Here is a 14782-nt window from a genome sequence, read left to right as displayed (position 1 = left end):
CTTTTATTTCCTCACCAAATGCTACACCGAGAGCGAGCAAAATCTTGGGAAATACGAGAAAAACGATGAAAGTCAAGTTTTGGTGTTTTAAAACTACTACAACATTTTAACAATTTGTTTATGCTTCATCACTTTCCTGCAAAGTTGGTTAATTCGATTTTTCTTATTGGAGCCTTGGAAAATGTATAGATACACATCCTATACCTATAAAAGTCCATCTCTTTTTCTTTCTTTTTTTTGGTATTAGGCAAGTTTAAATATTAATCCGTGATGGGGCGCCTCTGTAATCAGTATATATTTTAAAATTTTCCCGGGAGGTCTTCATCCACTTGAGAGAATGATCAGTACACTTTTCTTCTTGGTCAACATGTTATCAGTCAACTTGTGGACCTAATCTTTGACATATGAAATCTTAAAATTCGGCTTGTGATCAATTTCAAAAATTTTATAGACTTCCAATTTAATTTGATGGAAGTATATAGAAGATGTTACGTCGGTGCTTTTGTTGTTCCCATCAATTAAAGTGAATTGTTGCTATCAATTTTATAACCACAGTTTTTTTTATCTATCTATCTATCTTCTTTTTTTTTCTTTCATAAAGCAAACAAAGTAAGATATGAAAACAACGTTGTGATTCTTGTAATCTTGTGAAAAGAATGAGAAAAATAAAAAAGAATATACGAAACTTGTATTCTAAAACCAAGAAGGTTTGATTGTTATTTTGAATATGAAGGAAGCGAAACATACGTATTATTATATGATGTTACGTTATGGAGTTATGGTAATATGATAAACAACAAAATCGGTTTGGAAAGCTAATCCACACTAACTTTGTTGGTTTTTTTTTTTTTTTTTTTTTTTTTTTTTTCTTTTTTTCTGTTGGTGAAGATTGGAAGGGGATATAGGATCGGGTTAATTAATTTGTCTCCTCATTGGATTCCTTTTTCTTTGAATTCAACAAGTTTTACAATACAAAACAAATTTCAATCCATTCCACCACTTATTATCTTTGACTGTGGAGATTAATCATTATGAAAACTTAGACTTCATATGGATGATCGTACAATTCACTAGTAGATATAGACAAACACAATTCACTAGTAGATATAGACAAACTTTGAGTTGAGGAGATATTGAAAAATATAAAAGCTTAGTCATGCGTAATTAAGGGTATTTTCAACAATATAAATCAGTATAATATTTGTTCCCAATAATCTTTTCTTTAAATATATATTTTGTATCATTATTATTGCGTTGTAACCAAACGGGACATGTTCAAATAAGATATGCTTCCAAGTGTTTGGTTATAATTTCAATCGGAGACAACAACTACTGTTTATAACCATGTCCTACATATATAAAAGAATGATTTACACGACAAAAATTTGTTAATTTACAAGAATCATGCCAACATATATCTCCATATGTAGTATATATAAACATATAGTATGTTGTTAAAATGTTTCAAAAAGTGTCAAATAAGTATCTTAAAAGTGGGTTTAGCCTTTTACTAATCTTATCTAAATTGACATGATATAACCTTTACCCTTTTACTTATCAATAAATCCAAAAAATAAATTAAAAACGGTGGTTGGTTAATCATTCGTAAAGATTCAATTATATATAGATCTTTGTCTCACTACAACTAATTTGAACGTAATAGTAATTCTGAAGTTTTATGTTTCGGGAAACGCTTTTTTCACATATTCTCAAAAACCAATGAGTTAAAACATACATGTGTATGAAATCTATTTGACTGATAAACACTTCACAGAGAACAAAAGAATTTTAAATTAAATTCACTTACTTCTTCAACCCAAAGAGAGCAAAAAAAGAAAAAAAGAGAGGTCAATAATAAACAAATGGGTTACTAAAACCCCACTAGGCTCTTCTCAGACAATACACACACTAGTTTCCTCCATTGACACTATCCCACTACCTTCTTCTTCAAAAAAAAAAAATCCCACCTTTTCTGTTAAATCAAATCTCTCTCTCTCTCTCTCTCTCTCTTGATCTCTTGTGACCCAATTGAGAGAAGAAAGAAACGTTTTTTTTGTTTGTTCAAACATGAGAGATTAATTGCACAATACCTCTTTTGATTACTACCGTTCTCTTCCACCAAACTCAGTTCCTGTCTTTAATTTAATCTCTCTTTTTTTTTTGTTGGTGTGAAGTGAACATTAAAAGAGAGGAAAAAAAATAAAAATCATTCCTTTGCTTCTTTATCACTGTTCCTTTGCTGCAGAGCTTCTTCTTCATTCTTTCTTCTTGCGTTTGAAGTCATTTCATCTCCTTGTGCCACCACCACTTCGATTGCTTTAAACTTTGGAGAGCTTTAAAGATAAAAAAAAAACCCATCAATCAATTCTTTTTTCAGTCTTCCTCGTGATCATCGAGGAAGCTTGATCTCTTCTATGGTGGAATGGAGATTTTGTTTCTCCTTCTTAGGATCTCTCTTGTTTCATCGCTTTTAGTTGCTGCTGCTTCTTCCTCAGGTCTGTTCTTTTTTAATTTCATTTAACCTAACAAAAAAAGGCAATTATTTGTTTTCACTTTTTTTTTTTTTTTTTAATAAATTGGGATTATTAGATCAATTTGGTAAATTTGAAACCTTTTTTTAGTTTGGTTTTTGCTAAACATAATGCGATTTTATAATGTGAAGTTTTATGGTTTCGTGTTAGAATCCAACTACTAGTTTTGTTGACGCAATTGAGAAAAAATGTGTTTTTTTTTTTTTTTTTTTTTATAAAGATCTCAAATTTTTTGGTTTAATTGTTTTTAACTTTCAGGATTGGATTTTTTATCTCCGTTATCATCATCGCCACCGTCTCCATTACCGGAAATTTCAAAAGGGTTTGGTCAAGCACCGCCGAGTAATTCACCCGAATCTCATAAATCCGGCAATGTGCCACCGTTTCAACCTTCTCAACCGTCTCTTCCTCCTTTAGCTGACGTGGCAGCTCCACCACCGTCAGATTCCGTCGGGAGTGAAGCGCCGACCGGTGTGCCTATCGTCTCGGTTCCTGTTGCTCCAGGTGAAGTGCTGATCTCTTCTTACAGACAATTAATCGAACACTTGGAAGGCACTTTTGAAACACAATGAACTTGAATTGTGTATTAAAATTCTATTTTTTGGGGTTTTGATTCTTATTCAGCTCCAGCTACATTACCTGTAAAGGATTTACCGGGAAATTCGCCTCTGGTTCAACCCATTGCACCGACTGCTTCACCACCTCAGTTCATTCCAAGAGATGCACCAAAGGAGCCTCCTTTCTCAGGAAGAGTTACTCCAGGTATGTGAAGTGATTAGAATCTTGAATCTTGAAACTTTAGCATAATCTTGAATCTTTAGCTTGCAATGTTCTCTAGTCTTTAACTTGAATTTTGAAACTTTTAAACTTTAGCATAAATCTTGAAGCTTTAGCTTGCAATGTTGTCTAATCCGCAGGCCCGGTTTCATCACCTGTTTCGGATATACCTCCATTCCCATCAGTGGCTCTGCCTCCGCCTACACCGAGCAGTGTACCTCCTAGAAATTCTTCTGACGATCACAAGCATCCAGTTGAAAAGCCTATTGCTCCTGGTATAGTAACATGTTTTGCTCTCCCCGTAACTCTACTTATGTTTCAGTTTTATCCGATTTGTTTTATGGCATAAACTCATTTGTGGTCTCTGAATCAGTTGCATCTCCACCAACAATACCAGTTGACATTTCCCCGCCAGTTCATCCCGTCTTACCAAAGTTAACACCCTCTAGCTCACCTGGTATGCTTTTGCAGAATTACTTACTCAGTCTGTATATAGTTTCCTCATATTGTTACAAAAATGTCTCTGTTTATTATCTTGAGATATCTCTCTAACTGTGCAGTGCCCACCTCGACTCCAACAAGAAGAAATCCGCCAACAACGCACCCGGTGTTCCCCATAGAATCCCCTGCTGTCTCACCAGGTTTGCTCAAATTTTGAATGTGTTTTGTCCGTGAAAAAACTGTGTCCTGAACATCAACATTGCCTCTTCTTTTCTATAGATCATGCTGTGAATCCAGTAAAACATCCACCGCCCAGCGATAATGGAGATGATAATAAAAGTCCTGGTGCTGCACCGTCAAATGAAATTGCTAAACCCTTGCCTGTCATCCCACATAAAGGTTAGATTTTTTCCAAGGCATCAATCATATAAGTTACTGTTATTTTCGGTATCAAGAAGACTAAATTCATTTTATTATTACATTACAGCTTCTCCTCCTTTGATAGCTCCCTCAGCCCCCATGTTCAACGGACACTCTCATCATACATCTCCATCTACTACTACTCCACCGCCAGATTCTACACCAAGTAATGATCACCGCCATTTTTCTTCATCACCATCTCCTCCTCTACCTTCAAACCATCGACATCATCAAGAACGAAAGAATATCACAAATAGTCCAGCTCCTTCTCCACCATTACCGCATCACATATCTCCAAAGAAGTCAAACCATCGTAAAGGTTTCCACTTTGAGATACTTAGATTGGTCAGTCATCACACTTCTCGTGATCTTAATTCTCTGTTTTTTCTTATGTTGTGTTGTTATAGGTTTAATGGCCCCTCCTCCATCAGCACACCATGCTCCTTCTTCTCACATTCCTACTTCTTTGATTTCTCCTGCTTACGCTCCAATCTCTTCCTCTATGCAACGCATCTCCCCTGCTCCAGCACCTTCTCCAACCCAAGGTTTGACTCTGCTCATAATTTTCTGACAACAAATTTTAAAATCTGTTTATATTTAACCCTCTTTGCTTGATGTGAAATCCTAAATTCTGTTTGCTTGTCCTAAAGTTTTTCCTCTCAGGTCCTCTTCAAGACCTTCAAAATCTCGGAAATTCCCACTCGGTCCACCGCTTCAAGCATTTCCTCCTCCTCCCCCTAATTCAGGTTCTTAAAGTTTTTTTTTTCATATATTTTGGGAACAAAGCTGTCTTTTTTGGGGGTCTTGTTTCGGTGTGAAACTAATTGCTGTTGTTGTGTTCTGTAGATTGTTCTTCAACTGTTTGCTTGGAACCGTACACAAACACACCTCCAGGATCTCCATGTGGTTGTGTCTGGCCAATTCAGGTTGAGCTGCGCCTTAGCATGGCCCTCTACGACTTCTTCCCTATGGTTTCAGAATTCGCTCGGGAAATCAGTGCTGGAGTTTTCATGAAACAGAGCCAAGTCCGTATAATGGGAGCTAACGCCGCTAGTGAACAACCCGAGAAATCCATTGTTCTTATCGATTTAGTTCCGCTCGGAGATAAATTCGAGAACATGACTGCAATGCTGACTTACCAGAGATTCTGGAGTAAAAAAGTCTATATAGATGAACCAATCTTTGGCAGATACGACGTGATTTATGTTCGTTATCCTGGTTTACCTGCTTCTCCGCCAACTTCTGGTATGACCATTATAGATCAAGGACCATACTCCGGTACTAATAATGGAAGGGCAGTCAAACCGATCGGAGTTGATGTTCCAAAGAAGCCCCACAAGAAAGATCTCAATGCCGGAAGTATTGCTGTGATTGTTTTATCCGCAGCTGCTTTTATCGGTTTATGTTTCGTTATCGTTTGGTTCTTGGTTTTCCGACGACAAAGAGATCAGCGACGTCTTTCTAAAAGAGCACCAGTTGCTCGCTCTTCGCTGCCTTCCCTCTCGAAACCATCAGGTAAAAAACGGTTACTGATAAGGCACCATTGTTAGTTACTACTACTGTTGCTGTAGGAAGAAACAGGAAATATAACAAAGTTGAATGTGCAGGCTCGGCGAGATCTTTAACCGGAAGCCGGTTTAGCTCAACGTCATTGTCATTTGAATCAAGCATTGCTCCGTTTACTCTCTCTGCAAAGACGTTCACAGCAAGCGAAATAGTGAAAGCTACTAATAACTTTGATGAATCGAGGGTTCTTGGTGAAGGTGGATTCGGACGGGTTTACGAAGGTGTTTTCGATGATGGAACTAAAGTAGCAGTTAAAGTGTTGAAGAGAGATGACCATCAAGGTAGCCGAGAGTTCTTGGCTGAAGTTGAAATGCTTAGTCGTCTTCATCACAGAAACCTTGTGAATTTAATCGGTATATGTATCGAAGATCGTAACCGTTCCCTGGTTTATGAACTCATACCAAATGGCAGCGTTGAATCTCACCTCCACGGTATGTTTTCTTTCCAGACCTCATATAAACCTATGGTTTTGGTTCCGTTTGGTTTTCTTATTTTTGAAGCTAATCTCTTGTTTTCTTTCTGTTTCTTGTTCAGGAATCGATAAAGAATCTTCGCCATTAGATTGGGATGCTCGGTTGAAGATAGCTCTTGGTGCTGCCCGTGGTTTAGCGTATTTACACGAAGACTCTAGCCCCCGAGTTATACACAGAGACTTCAAGTCCAGCAACATCCTTCTTGAACATGATTTCACACCTAAAGTCTCTGACTTTGGATTGGCTCGAAATGCCCTTGACGATGAAGATAACAGACATATATCGACGCGCGTTATGGGAACATTTGGGTAAGATAAACAAAAAACCAGAATTGGTACAAACTGCTGCAAACTTTTTTTGTTCCTGTTCAGATTTGAACTAATAAATGTTGCTTTTTGATAGGTATGTGGCACCGGAATACGCAATGACTGGGCATCTTTTGGTGAAGAGTGATGTGTATAGCTACGGAGTTGTGCTTCTCGAGCTACTTACAGGGCGGAAACCGGTGGATATGTCTCAACCAGCAGGACAGGAGAACTTAGTTGCATGGACTCGGTCTTTTCTCACAAGCACAGAAGGGCTTGCAGCTATTATAGATCGGTCTTTAGGACCCGAGATCTCATTTGATAGCATAGCTAAAGTCGCGGCGATAGCTTCGATGTGTGTTCAACCGGAAGTATCGCACCGTCCTTTCATGGGAGAAGTAGTGCAAGCTTTGAAACTTGTCAGCAACGAATGCGATGAAGCTAAAGAACTTAACTCTGTAACTTCAATCACTCAGGACGATCTGAGAGATGACACTCGAGCTGAGAGCTCTTGTGGTGGAGGCTCAGGGAGGATGGCCCGGTATCCGTTGCTACCTAATTACGACTCTGAGCCTGACACAGAGAGAGGACTTTCAGTGTCGGATATGTACACAGGGTCAGGGAGGTTCGAGAGACAGTCTAACTCAGGTCCCTTGGCCTCGGGTCGAGGCAAGAGGTTCTGGCAAAAGATGAGGAGATTATCAACCGGAAGCTTGAGCGAACACGGGACACCAACTGTCATGTTACGATCCGGTTCACGTTGAACGATCTTTTGCCAGTTACAGAACATTGGAGTTCTTGATTGCCCTTGTAAGCTAAGTAGACGGAAAGGAAGCTGGTGGCTTGTCTTACAAGCAACTCTTTGCCTCCTAGAAGTGGAAACCGGTTAATCGAAAAAACCAAGACAGATAGATCATCATTCTCAGGGTCAACAAATTAGTTAAAAGAGATGTTTGTATGTTAGAAGAGAAACAAGAGATTCTGTTTAATTTGAATGTAGATATCACGTTTTATGAGCTAGCATGATCTTCCTTTACAACTCCGGTACAGACCACCGGTTCGAATAGTAAAATTGGATTTTACACATATAAAGCCATTTCATATTCTAATTGGTTGTTGCGTTTGGACTTTGGACCAATGGAATCATAAAAATCGTGTGTTTGTATCGATGAATATAAAAGATATATGTCAGCGTCGCATCGCTGCAAGGGAAAACAAAAAAGTGTACAGTTCTCACTTATCTCTCTCCCCTCTACACACAGTGACCAAACAGATGGCACGTCCCTGTAAGTTTCGAAATCAATTCGAGACCCATTAACGTCTTTTCACATCACTAATTCTGTCTTTTCATTTTTTCATTTTTCTTTGGTAATATATGAGAAAGAGAGAACATTAAAGAAAAAGAAAAGTATCCACCCACTTTTGGTTTTATCCAGTGTTTTCAAAACCGGACCAGACCGGCGGTCGAACCACGTTAACCCACGAACTGGCAGCATACCCGGATTAGGTTAATATCAAAATCCAAAGAAAATTGAACCGGTAAAAAAACTATATCAACCCGTCAAAAACTCAAAAACCGGTGAACCATTGAACCGGATAAAACCGGGTTTTAACTTTTTTTTGTAAAAACGAGTGCAATTAATTACCTTTCTAGTTTTATTCTTAGCAGTAGTAGGGTTTCTTAAAATAAAAATTCCCGTAATTGAACTTTTTACTTTTCATACTAGTTTTTTTTTTCTTCTAGTTTGAATTCTCTACAACTCACACCACAAATCTTTAAAATCAAGGTAACTTTATTGAAACCAATTATTTTTATAATAAAAGATGTTTGATCAGTGCATGTTTTGGTAATTAATTTGGTGTTCATTTTTTTCCTAGTGTACGTAATGGAAAAACATATTTTATTGGTAATGGTTAGTTTGTTACACTTTGAGTTTATTACTTTAAAAAAAAACATTATGATTATTGAAATATTTTATTTGGTGTAATCAATTATATCATAGTTGTAATCATTGAAAAAAAATAGAAAACATATTCTTATCTATTATTTATAAAAATATCATCAAAATCAATTGAATCCGGTTGACCCCGATCAAACCATATTGACTCATGACCTAGAAGATTTCCGGTTCAGTTACCGGTCCAGTTTTAAAAACATTGGTTTTATCAGAGAAAAGTCCAACTAGTTAGTGTATTGAAACCGACCAGCTTCCTAATTTTAGTAACTCCTCATCAATTTTTCCATAGCTTTTCCTGGATTCCTTTTTTTTTTTTCTTTACATAAAAGTATTAGTATGATACTAAGAATTTTGAGAGTAACTATCAACATTACTATATCATCACGAGTTTAAAGATCCTTGTTCCTTTGTCTTTATATTTTCTTGGTGGACTTTTAACGAAAGAAAATGCTTAAATTATATTATTAGAACGTGTAACATATTTTCAATAACAAAAAAAAGACAGGACAGCTTATAATTTATTTGATTTAGACTTCTATCATTCATTCTGACCCACTTACAGGACTCAGTTCACTGTATTTTATTGATATTATCACAAAAAAAATGTATATTTTCCATGTATATATATGTCTACACTTTATGTATATATATAAAGTGTGCAAGAAACAAATATCACAACAGTAGTGGTACGGTCTTATTCTTTATAATTTACTCCTCTCTTTTGAGTTCTGAGAGAGAGAGAATGGAAGAAGAACTGAGGAAGAGAGAAGACGAGACGGCGGAGAAGGAAGTGACGACGACGACGACGACGACGAATACGCTAGTCGGAGAAGGCGACGAGTATACGCCTGATGAAATCATGAGTCTCGTTGAGTCATCATCATCATCTTCACCGACGACGACAATGACGATGACGGAGATCGAAGGTACTAACTTTTCCGGCGAGGGGGGTTTCAGAGTTAGGTTTATCGACGATCCGTACGCGGTTCCGTTGGTTGTTCAGTCTTCTTCCGGTTACATCACGATCAACGTCAACGAAGAGAGCTGCGGGCCTTCGTTCTCGGACAGCGACGCTTCGGCAATGGCAAGCGTCGACGCCAGTGGTCTGTACTGTTTCGAGTACGGAGGCGAGAAAGACGGTGGCGCGTGGAGTATAAACGAGGTGAGTGCGAGTGAGTCGTGTGAGTGGAACGACGATTTGCTTGCGAGGTTTCTAGGCGAGGACGAAGAAGACTGTGTTTGACCGTCTTTGGGGTAGTTTGGTCATTTTCTTGAAGGGTAATTATGGGAGAAAAAGTGAAAATGATTTACACGTTGTTGGTAATAATAGGTAGGAAGAAAAATGGAAAAAAAAACAAAAATCAGTAAATGGATGGTCGTAGTCTCGTAGAAGATAGGGCTAGTTGGTTTTAATGTGACCATTTTGGTAATTTCGGCACATTGCAGTACTAATGCTTCTAGGGCTTAGGGGCTACTTTGTAAATACGGAAACTATTAATCTCGTGAAAAGTAAGAATGCTTTATTTAACAAATGAATCCCTATAGTTTTGCATGTTATCATCATTTAACGTACGTTTTTAAATTATTAACCTAATGGATACTTAATTAGGCCTAGTTGAAGGCCCATAAATCATAAGACTGGGAGATCAATGTAAAAAGGTTCTTGGCAAATTAAAACACTCATTTGTATTATTTCTGTGAATTTTATTTAGTCACTGATAACCAGTAAGTAGTAAAAATATACATATACAGGTTGTATAATTCTTGTAAAAACTGCACAAGTTCATATTTTTTTCCAGCTCTGTCTCTACCTTCAAAGCAAAGCGAGAGAGGTGGACAAACAAATCAAACCGGCTTCATTCTGTCTTGAAAACTCGGAATCAGAAGAAGCTGTTTTCATGTTCTTTTCACCAATGAGATTCCATTAGGATCACCACCCCACTCTTCAAACACAACTATAACGTTCTGAGACCTTAGCCATGAACGAGGTACATGGTACCATCTTTGTGAAGCTTCACCACAGTTACTTAGACATTTCTTTGCGTCGTAAGTTCCAGCGTAGTTACAACGTCCGCAAGATCCTTGAGCTTTATAACCAGGCCAGTGACGTCCAATGTTTCTACCATTTATCCAAACTTGACCTTTACCCATTGTGTTCATGTCTAAAGCCAATGGTTCATTTCCTGCTGGTGTGGCAAAAGTAGACTGCAACCCAAACAAATATATTGGTTTCTCAAATTTTCATTGTTTCAAATATAGACATGATATTAGTCCTTGTGTTTTGTCTTACCTTGTACCAAGTCAATGGTTGCCTCTTTACCACAAATGATCCTTGAGTCCATCTTACAGAGGAACTCTCTGTGTTTGTATGAAGACTCAAAGCTTCACCCTTTACACCAACCTGTTCAAATCAAATTTTGAAAACATTGTTATGAGTTTAAGTTTGTTACTAGGAAACTCAAACTTAAATTTGGTTTTAAATTTTAGGGAGAACCTTATAGGACCATTTCCATTTCGACATGTCCCATGTTCCGGAGTTAACTCCCTTTAGTGTAACCGGACCAAGAACTCCTTTATTCCACTGTTCAAAATGCGTACCAACGTTCTGCAAGCAAATTAAGCACCACAAAAAGCTCAGAACCTAATTATCTTCTTGGCACCAAAACTGGTTTAAAAGAGAGAGAGCTAGAGTATCTCATCAGGAACTAACCGGGAGACCAACTGCAACACTCAACAAAGCAAGCTTGTTGACACCTGCATGTAGTTTAATCTTCTGGCTAAATGTAACTTTTGTGTGCGCTAGTGCTCCATAAGCACTTCCTAAAAGCAGAGAAATACCAACAATGTTGTCAACTTACGAAAACTAAACAACACCGAGACAAGAGAAGCTTCTGTTGTTGCTATTGTATTACCTGAAAGCTGCCCATTGACAAACACATGAACAACATGTCCAGCTGACATAGCTGTAAGAAGCGGGTAGTCACCAGTCTTCAAAAACCTCTCACCAGCACCAATTGTAACGCTGAGTAAAAATACCCGTAAACAAAAACAAACTGTGATTTTTCTTTTCGAAGATTAAGACAAAAACATAGAGAGTTCTGATGTTGGGATACTTACTCAGTTAGATACCAGAAATAGTCAGATTTGTCCCAAGTCATGCTTAATTGTTCCACAAGCCCGTTTCTTGCAAACGTACCAGCTTCATTCGCAGAAGGAGCCGCTTCGTTGTATGATCCCCAAGAGAATCCGGTACCAGTAGGAACCATATTCCTGTGTATGCCTGGTGCATTAACCTGATTATTCAAAAACACAAGAGTGTCAATTCAGTCTAAAGATTAAGAAAGGTAATTTTCTTTTAGCAAAATAAAGTTTTCTTTGTTCTGTTTTTACCTTTGCAGTGTTGTAAACCTCTGTTTTGCAGTCAGGTAAAATACTAACTGACCAAGGAGGCAAATCATACGGGAATCCACGGAACATAACTCTCGCTGCAGATTTCTCATCTTTGTTTGATAAAAACGCAGCACAAGAGGATTTAGACCAGAACACATGAGCCTGAAAGCAACATTCAAAATCATTATTAAGGTTCCTTTCTCAGTTGAAATATTTAACATAACTACAAGTTTGAATAAGGTTTGATCTTTACTTCTTGTTTAGCTCCAAGCCATGTGACAATAGCATCAGCAGAAACCAAAGCTGGCTCACTGAGTTTGATGGCTTTATGCAATGCTTTCAAATGACTATACTTTGGTTCTCTTGTTAAGCCTTTTCGAAGTAAACAGAATCAGATTAGTTAATCATTCAAACATATTTATTGTGTGTTTTGAGTTTTGGTTAGTACCGTATTCATCAAGAGGAGCGTCGTAGTCATAGCTTGAAGCCATGAACTCACCGGCTGTTCTGTCGAAATTTGTTCCTCCATGATACTATTAAAAAGGTATAACAAACAAAGAAACATTAAGCCAAGTCGATGTGTATTCATATGTAACTCTGTTTTTATATTATTTACCATATAATAGTTGACGAAGGAACCTCCTTTTGCTATGAATCGTACAACAGAGTATGCAATATCTTCGACTGGTCTGTATGGTACAGCACCTCCAAACTCTGTGTACCAACCAGTCCAATTCTCTGTCCACATCTTCGGCTTGTTGCTTGAGTTTGGTTTAAAATCCTCACAGTAATAACCATTGCATGTGTCTATCTGTAATTTGCATTTTTATACACATTAGTGGAAATAATAAAATATGAAGTAACATACATATACAATTGTAAAAAATCTAGCCAAAAAAAAAAGAAGAAAAGAAATAGGTTGGTAATATATTTGGTAGTTAAAATATAACCTATCAAACCCTAGCAAGAAATCATACCAACTTAATACTTTAAAGATCAAAAAGCCAAAAAAATTAACTTTTTCGGTAGCAAAACAAAAAAACTTGTTTAATGTAGTTTAGCCAAATATATTAACATGATTAGAAAGAAAGAAAAATGAAAGAACGTACGATAGGAGAAGGAGCATCTTCTTGCTTGCACATAATCCATGGAACACCTGTCGAGAGTCCTAATGCCATTTGAGCTACCCATTTTGTATAAGCTTTTCCTGGTGCACCAATCTCCCATTCCACTGGTCCATATTCATTCTCAATCTGTCCAATATATTCATATTTATTATGTAGAATATAAGAACTTTTAATTTGAGCCATATATGTCTTGAAATCATTGGCTAGTGATATTTAATGAAACAAACCTGTGCAAGAATGATTGGTCCTCCTTGAGTTTGAAACAACTTTTCTGCTTTCATCAGCCATACAATCTTTTCAGTAAATTTCTTCATTGCAGCCTTTACAAAATCATCATTTATAATTAATATCAAATCATCCAATCAGAGGATGACCAAAAAAATACGATGAGAGGGGGGAAAAAGTGAGTTTTGTTTAGCGTTTCAAACCTTGAAAGGTTCATTATCCGTTCTAAAAGCTATACCGGGAACAAATTTGAGCCAAACCGGAAATCCCCTAGACATTAAAATATTAAAAAAAATGAAATTCGATAACCGATCATTAAAAAGGAGGGAAATAGAGTTTATTATTATATTCGTACCCAAAGTTCCATTCAGCACAAACAAAAGGGCCAATTCTGAGATTAACATAGAGACCAGCTTGGTGCGCCAACTTGATGAACTTAACCAAATCATACCTGTCTCCAAAATAATACTGGAAAGAATAATAATAACAATAAAGAAAAATTTAGAAGAGATGTGACTTGTGATTGAAGAAACTCAAATAAAAAAAGGATATTTTTGGTAGATTACTTACTTGTCCAGGAGAAGGTTCATGGCCATTCCAAAAAACATAAGTCTCAATAACATCCAAGCCTCCTTCTTTGGCTTTCTGTATAAGACCAGGCCACATCTACACAAAAACAGAGCATTCAATGAATCATTTAATTCCTCTGAATTTAAAACACTTCTTCTGGAAATAATTTTTTTTTTTTTTGAATATATTATGTAGATAATAAGCAAAACCCATGTGAAGGAGAAAAGCTTGGGAATGAAACACATTACAGAAAATCAAATTAAGCAAATTAACTTCAGAAAAACAGAGAAATATGAAAACTTAAAACATAAAACTCCAAAATATCAAAAATTTATAAACATTGAATTGTAAAAATGTGAATAAAAGATGATTGATGGATTACCTCAGGGGTGCTTCGTGGATAGTGAATGGAACCAGAGAGAAGGATTCTTCTTTGTCCATTGATGATCACAGCTTTACGATCATAAGAGACTGTTGCTTTTACTATACATATCAATGATGAACAACAAAGAATCGCCACAAGAAGAAAATAGGATTTAGCTCTAAAACTCAATCCCATTTTCACTGAAAGAAAAAAAAAAAAATCTGTTAAAAGGATAATTTTGGGTTTGGATTAAATGATTGTTTTGGAGTTATATATATATAAGGAGAGAAAGAGAGAGAGAGAGATATTTATGTAAGGTCTGATCTGTATGTATAGTTTTAATGGAGTGTATATCTTTTCTCTATTCTGGGAAGGGATTTTAAAGATAGAAGATATAAGTATAATCCTCCTTGCTTTGTTCGGGTGACTTTGAAACGTCACAAACCTTTTTTTTTTTTTTTTTTTTTCATTTTCCTTGACTTTTTTTCTGTTATTGACTATAAATAAAAATATTCAGAAATAGTTCATTTGATGATAAAATTTGCAAAAATTTTAAAGGTAAAGAAAAAAATTAGTAAGTATGTGATTACACACCAAATTTATGAAAAATAATAATCAATATATATTCTTATTTT

At 36.6% G+C, this 14782-nt stretch overlaps 3 protein-coding genes across 5 annotated transcripts; 2 read left to right on the top strand and 1 right to left on the bottom strand.

Annotated features, from left to right (window-relative positions):
• Positions 1 to 1652: 1652 nt before the first annotated feature.
• LOC104726233 (receptor-like serine/threonine-protein kinase ALE2) lies at positions 1653 to 7533 on the top strand. 3 transcript variants are annotated; one of them, XM_010445045.3, is made up of 14 exons: positions 1653 to 2495; positions 2790 to 3035; positions 3156 to 3293; positions 3449 to 3583; positions 3682 to 3765; positions 3869 to 3949; positions 4029 to 4148; positions 4237 to 4488; positions 4577 to 4714; positions 4820 to 4915; positions 5016 to 5684; positions 5777 to 6166; positions 6270 to 6516; positions 6611 to 7533. In XM_010445045.3, exons 1-14 carry the CDS (start codon positions 2423 to 2425, stop codon positions 7275 to 7277), a joined length of 3336 nt encoding a protein of 1111 aa, XP_010443347.2. In that variant the 5' UTR covers positions 1653 to 2422; the 3' UTR covers positions 7278 to 7533. The 3 variants fall into 3 exon arrangements, with proteins under 3 accessions (XP_010443347.2, XP_010443348.2, XP_087330194.1); XM_010445046.3 differs by having other exon boundaries at positions 1766 to 2495; positions 4237 to 4482; XM_087474068.1 differs by lacking the exons at positions 1653 to 2495; positions 2790 to 3035 and having other exon boundaries at positions 3258 to 3293; positions 4833 to 4915.
• Positions 7534 to 9141: 1608 nt separating this feature from the next.
• On the top strand, positions 9142 to 10003 carry LOC104726232 (uncharacterized). Its single transcript, XM_010445044.3, has one exon. It carries the CDS (start codon positions 9214 to 9216, stop codon positions 9712 to 9714), a length of 501 nt encoding a protein of 166 aa, XP_010443346.1. The 5' UTR covers positions 9142 to 9213; the 3' UTR covers positions 9715 to 10003.
• Positions 10004 to 10134: 131 nt separating this feature from the next.
• Positions 10135 to 14648, bottom strand: LOC104726231 (beta-galactosidase 4). Its single transcript, XM_010445043.3, has 16 exons — positions 14166 to 14648; positions 13784 to 13879; positions 13569 to 13681; positions 13417 to 13483; positions 13216 to 13308; positions 12971 to 13114; positions 12478 to 12672; positions 12310 to 12394; positions 12115 to 12233; positions 11862 to 12023; positions 11589 to 11764; positions 11384 to 11493; positions 11182 to 11291; positions 10966 to 11076; positions 10762 to 10872; positions 10135 to 10676 (listed from the first exon to the last, which is right to left on the bottom strand). Exons 1-16 carry the CDS (start codon positions 14340 to 14342, stop codon positions 10368 to 10370), a joined length of 2178 nt encoding a protein of 725 aa, XP_010443345.1. The 5' UTR covers positions 14343 to 14648; the 3' UTR covers positions 10135 to 10367.
• Between the last annotated feature and the right edge of the window lie 134 nt (positions 14649 to 14782).

The sequence above is a fragment of the Camelina sativa genome, chromosome 11 (genome assembly GCF_030686135.1).
Source record: "Camelina sativa cultivar CO46 ecotype springtype chromosome 11, ASM3068613v1".
In the NCBI taxonomy this organism is placed as follows: domain Eukaryota; kingdom Viridiplantae; phylum Streptophyta; class Magnoliopsida; order Brassicales; family Brassicaceae; genus Camelina; species Camelina sativa.
The sequence above is the reverse complement of the archived record's forward strand: the minus strand, read 5'-3'. Positions and strand labels throughout refer to the sequence as shown.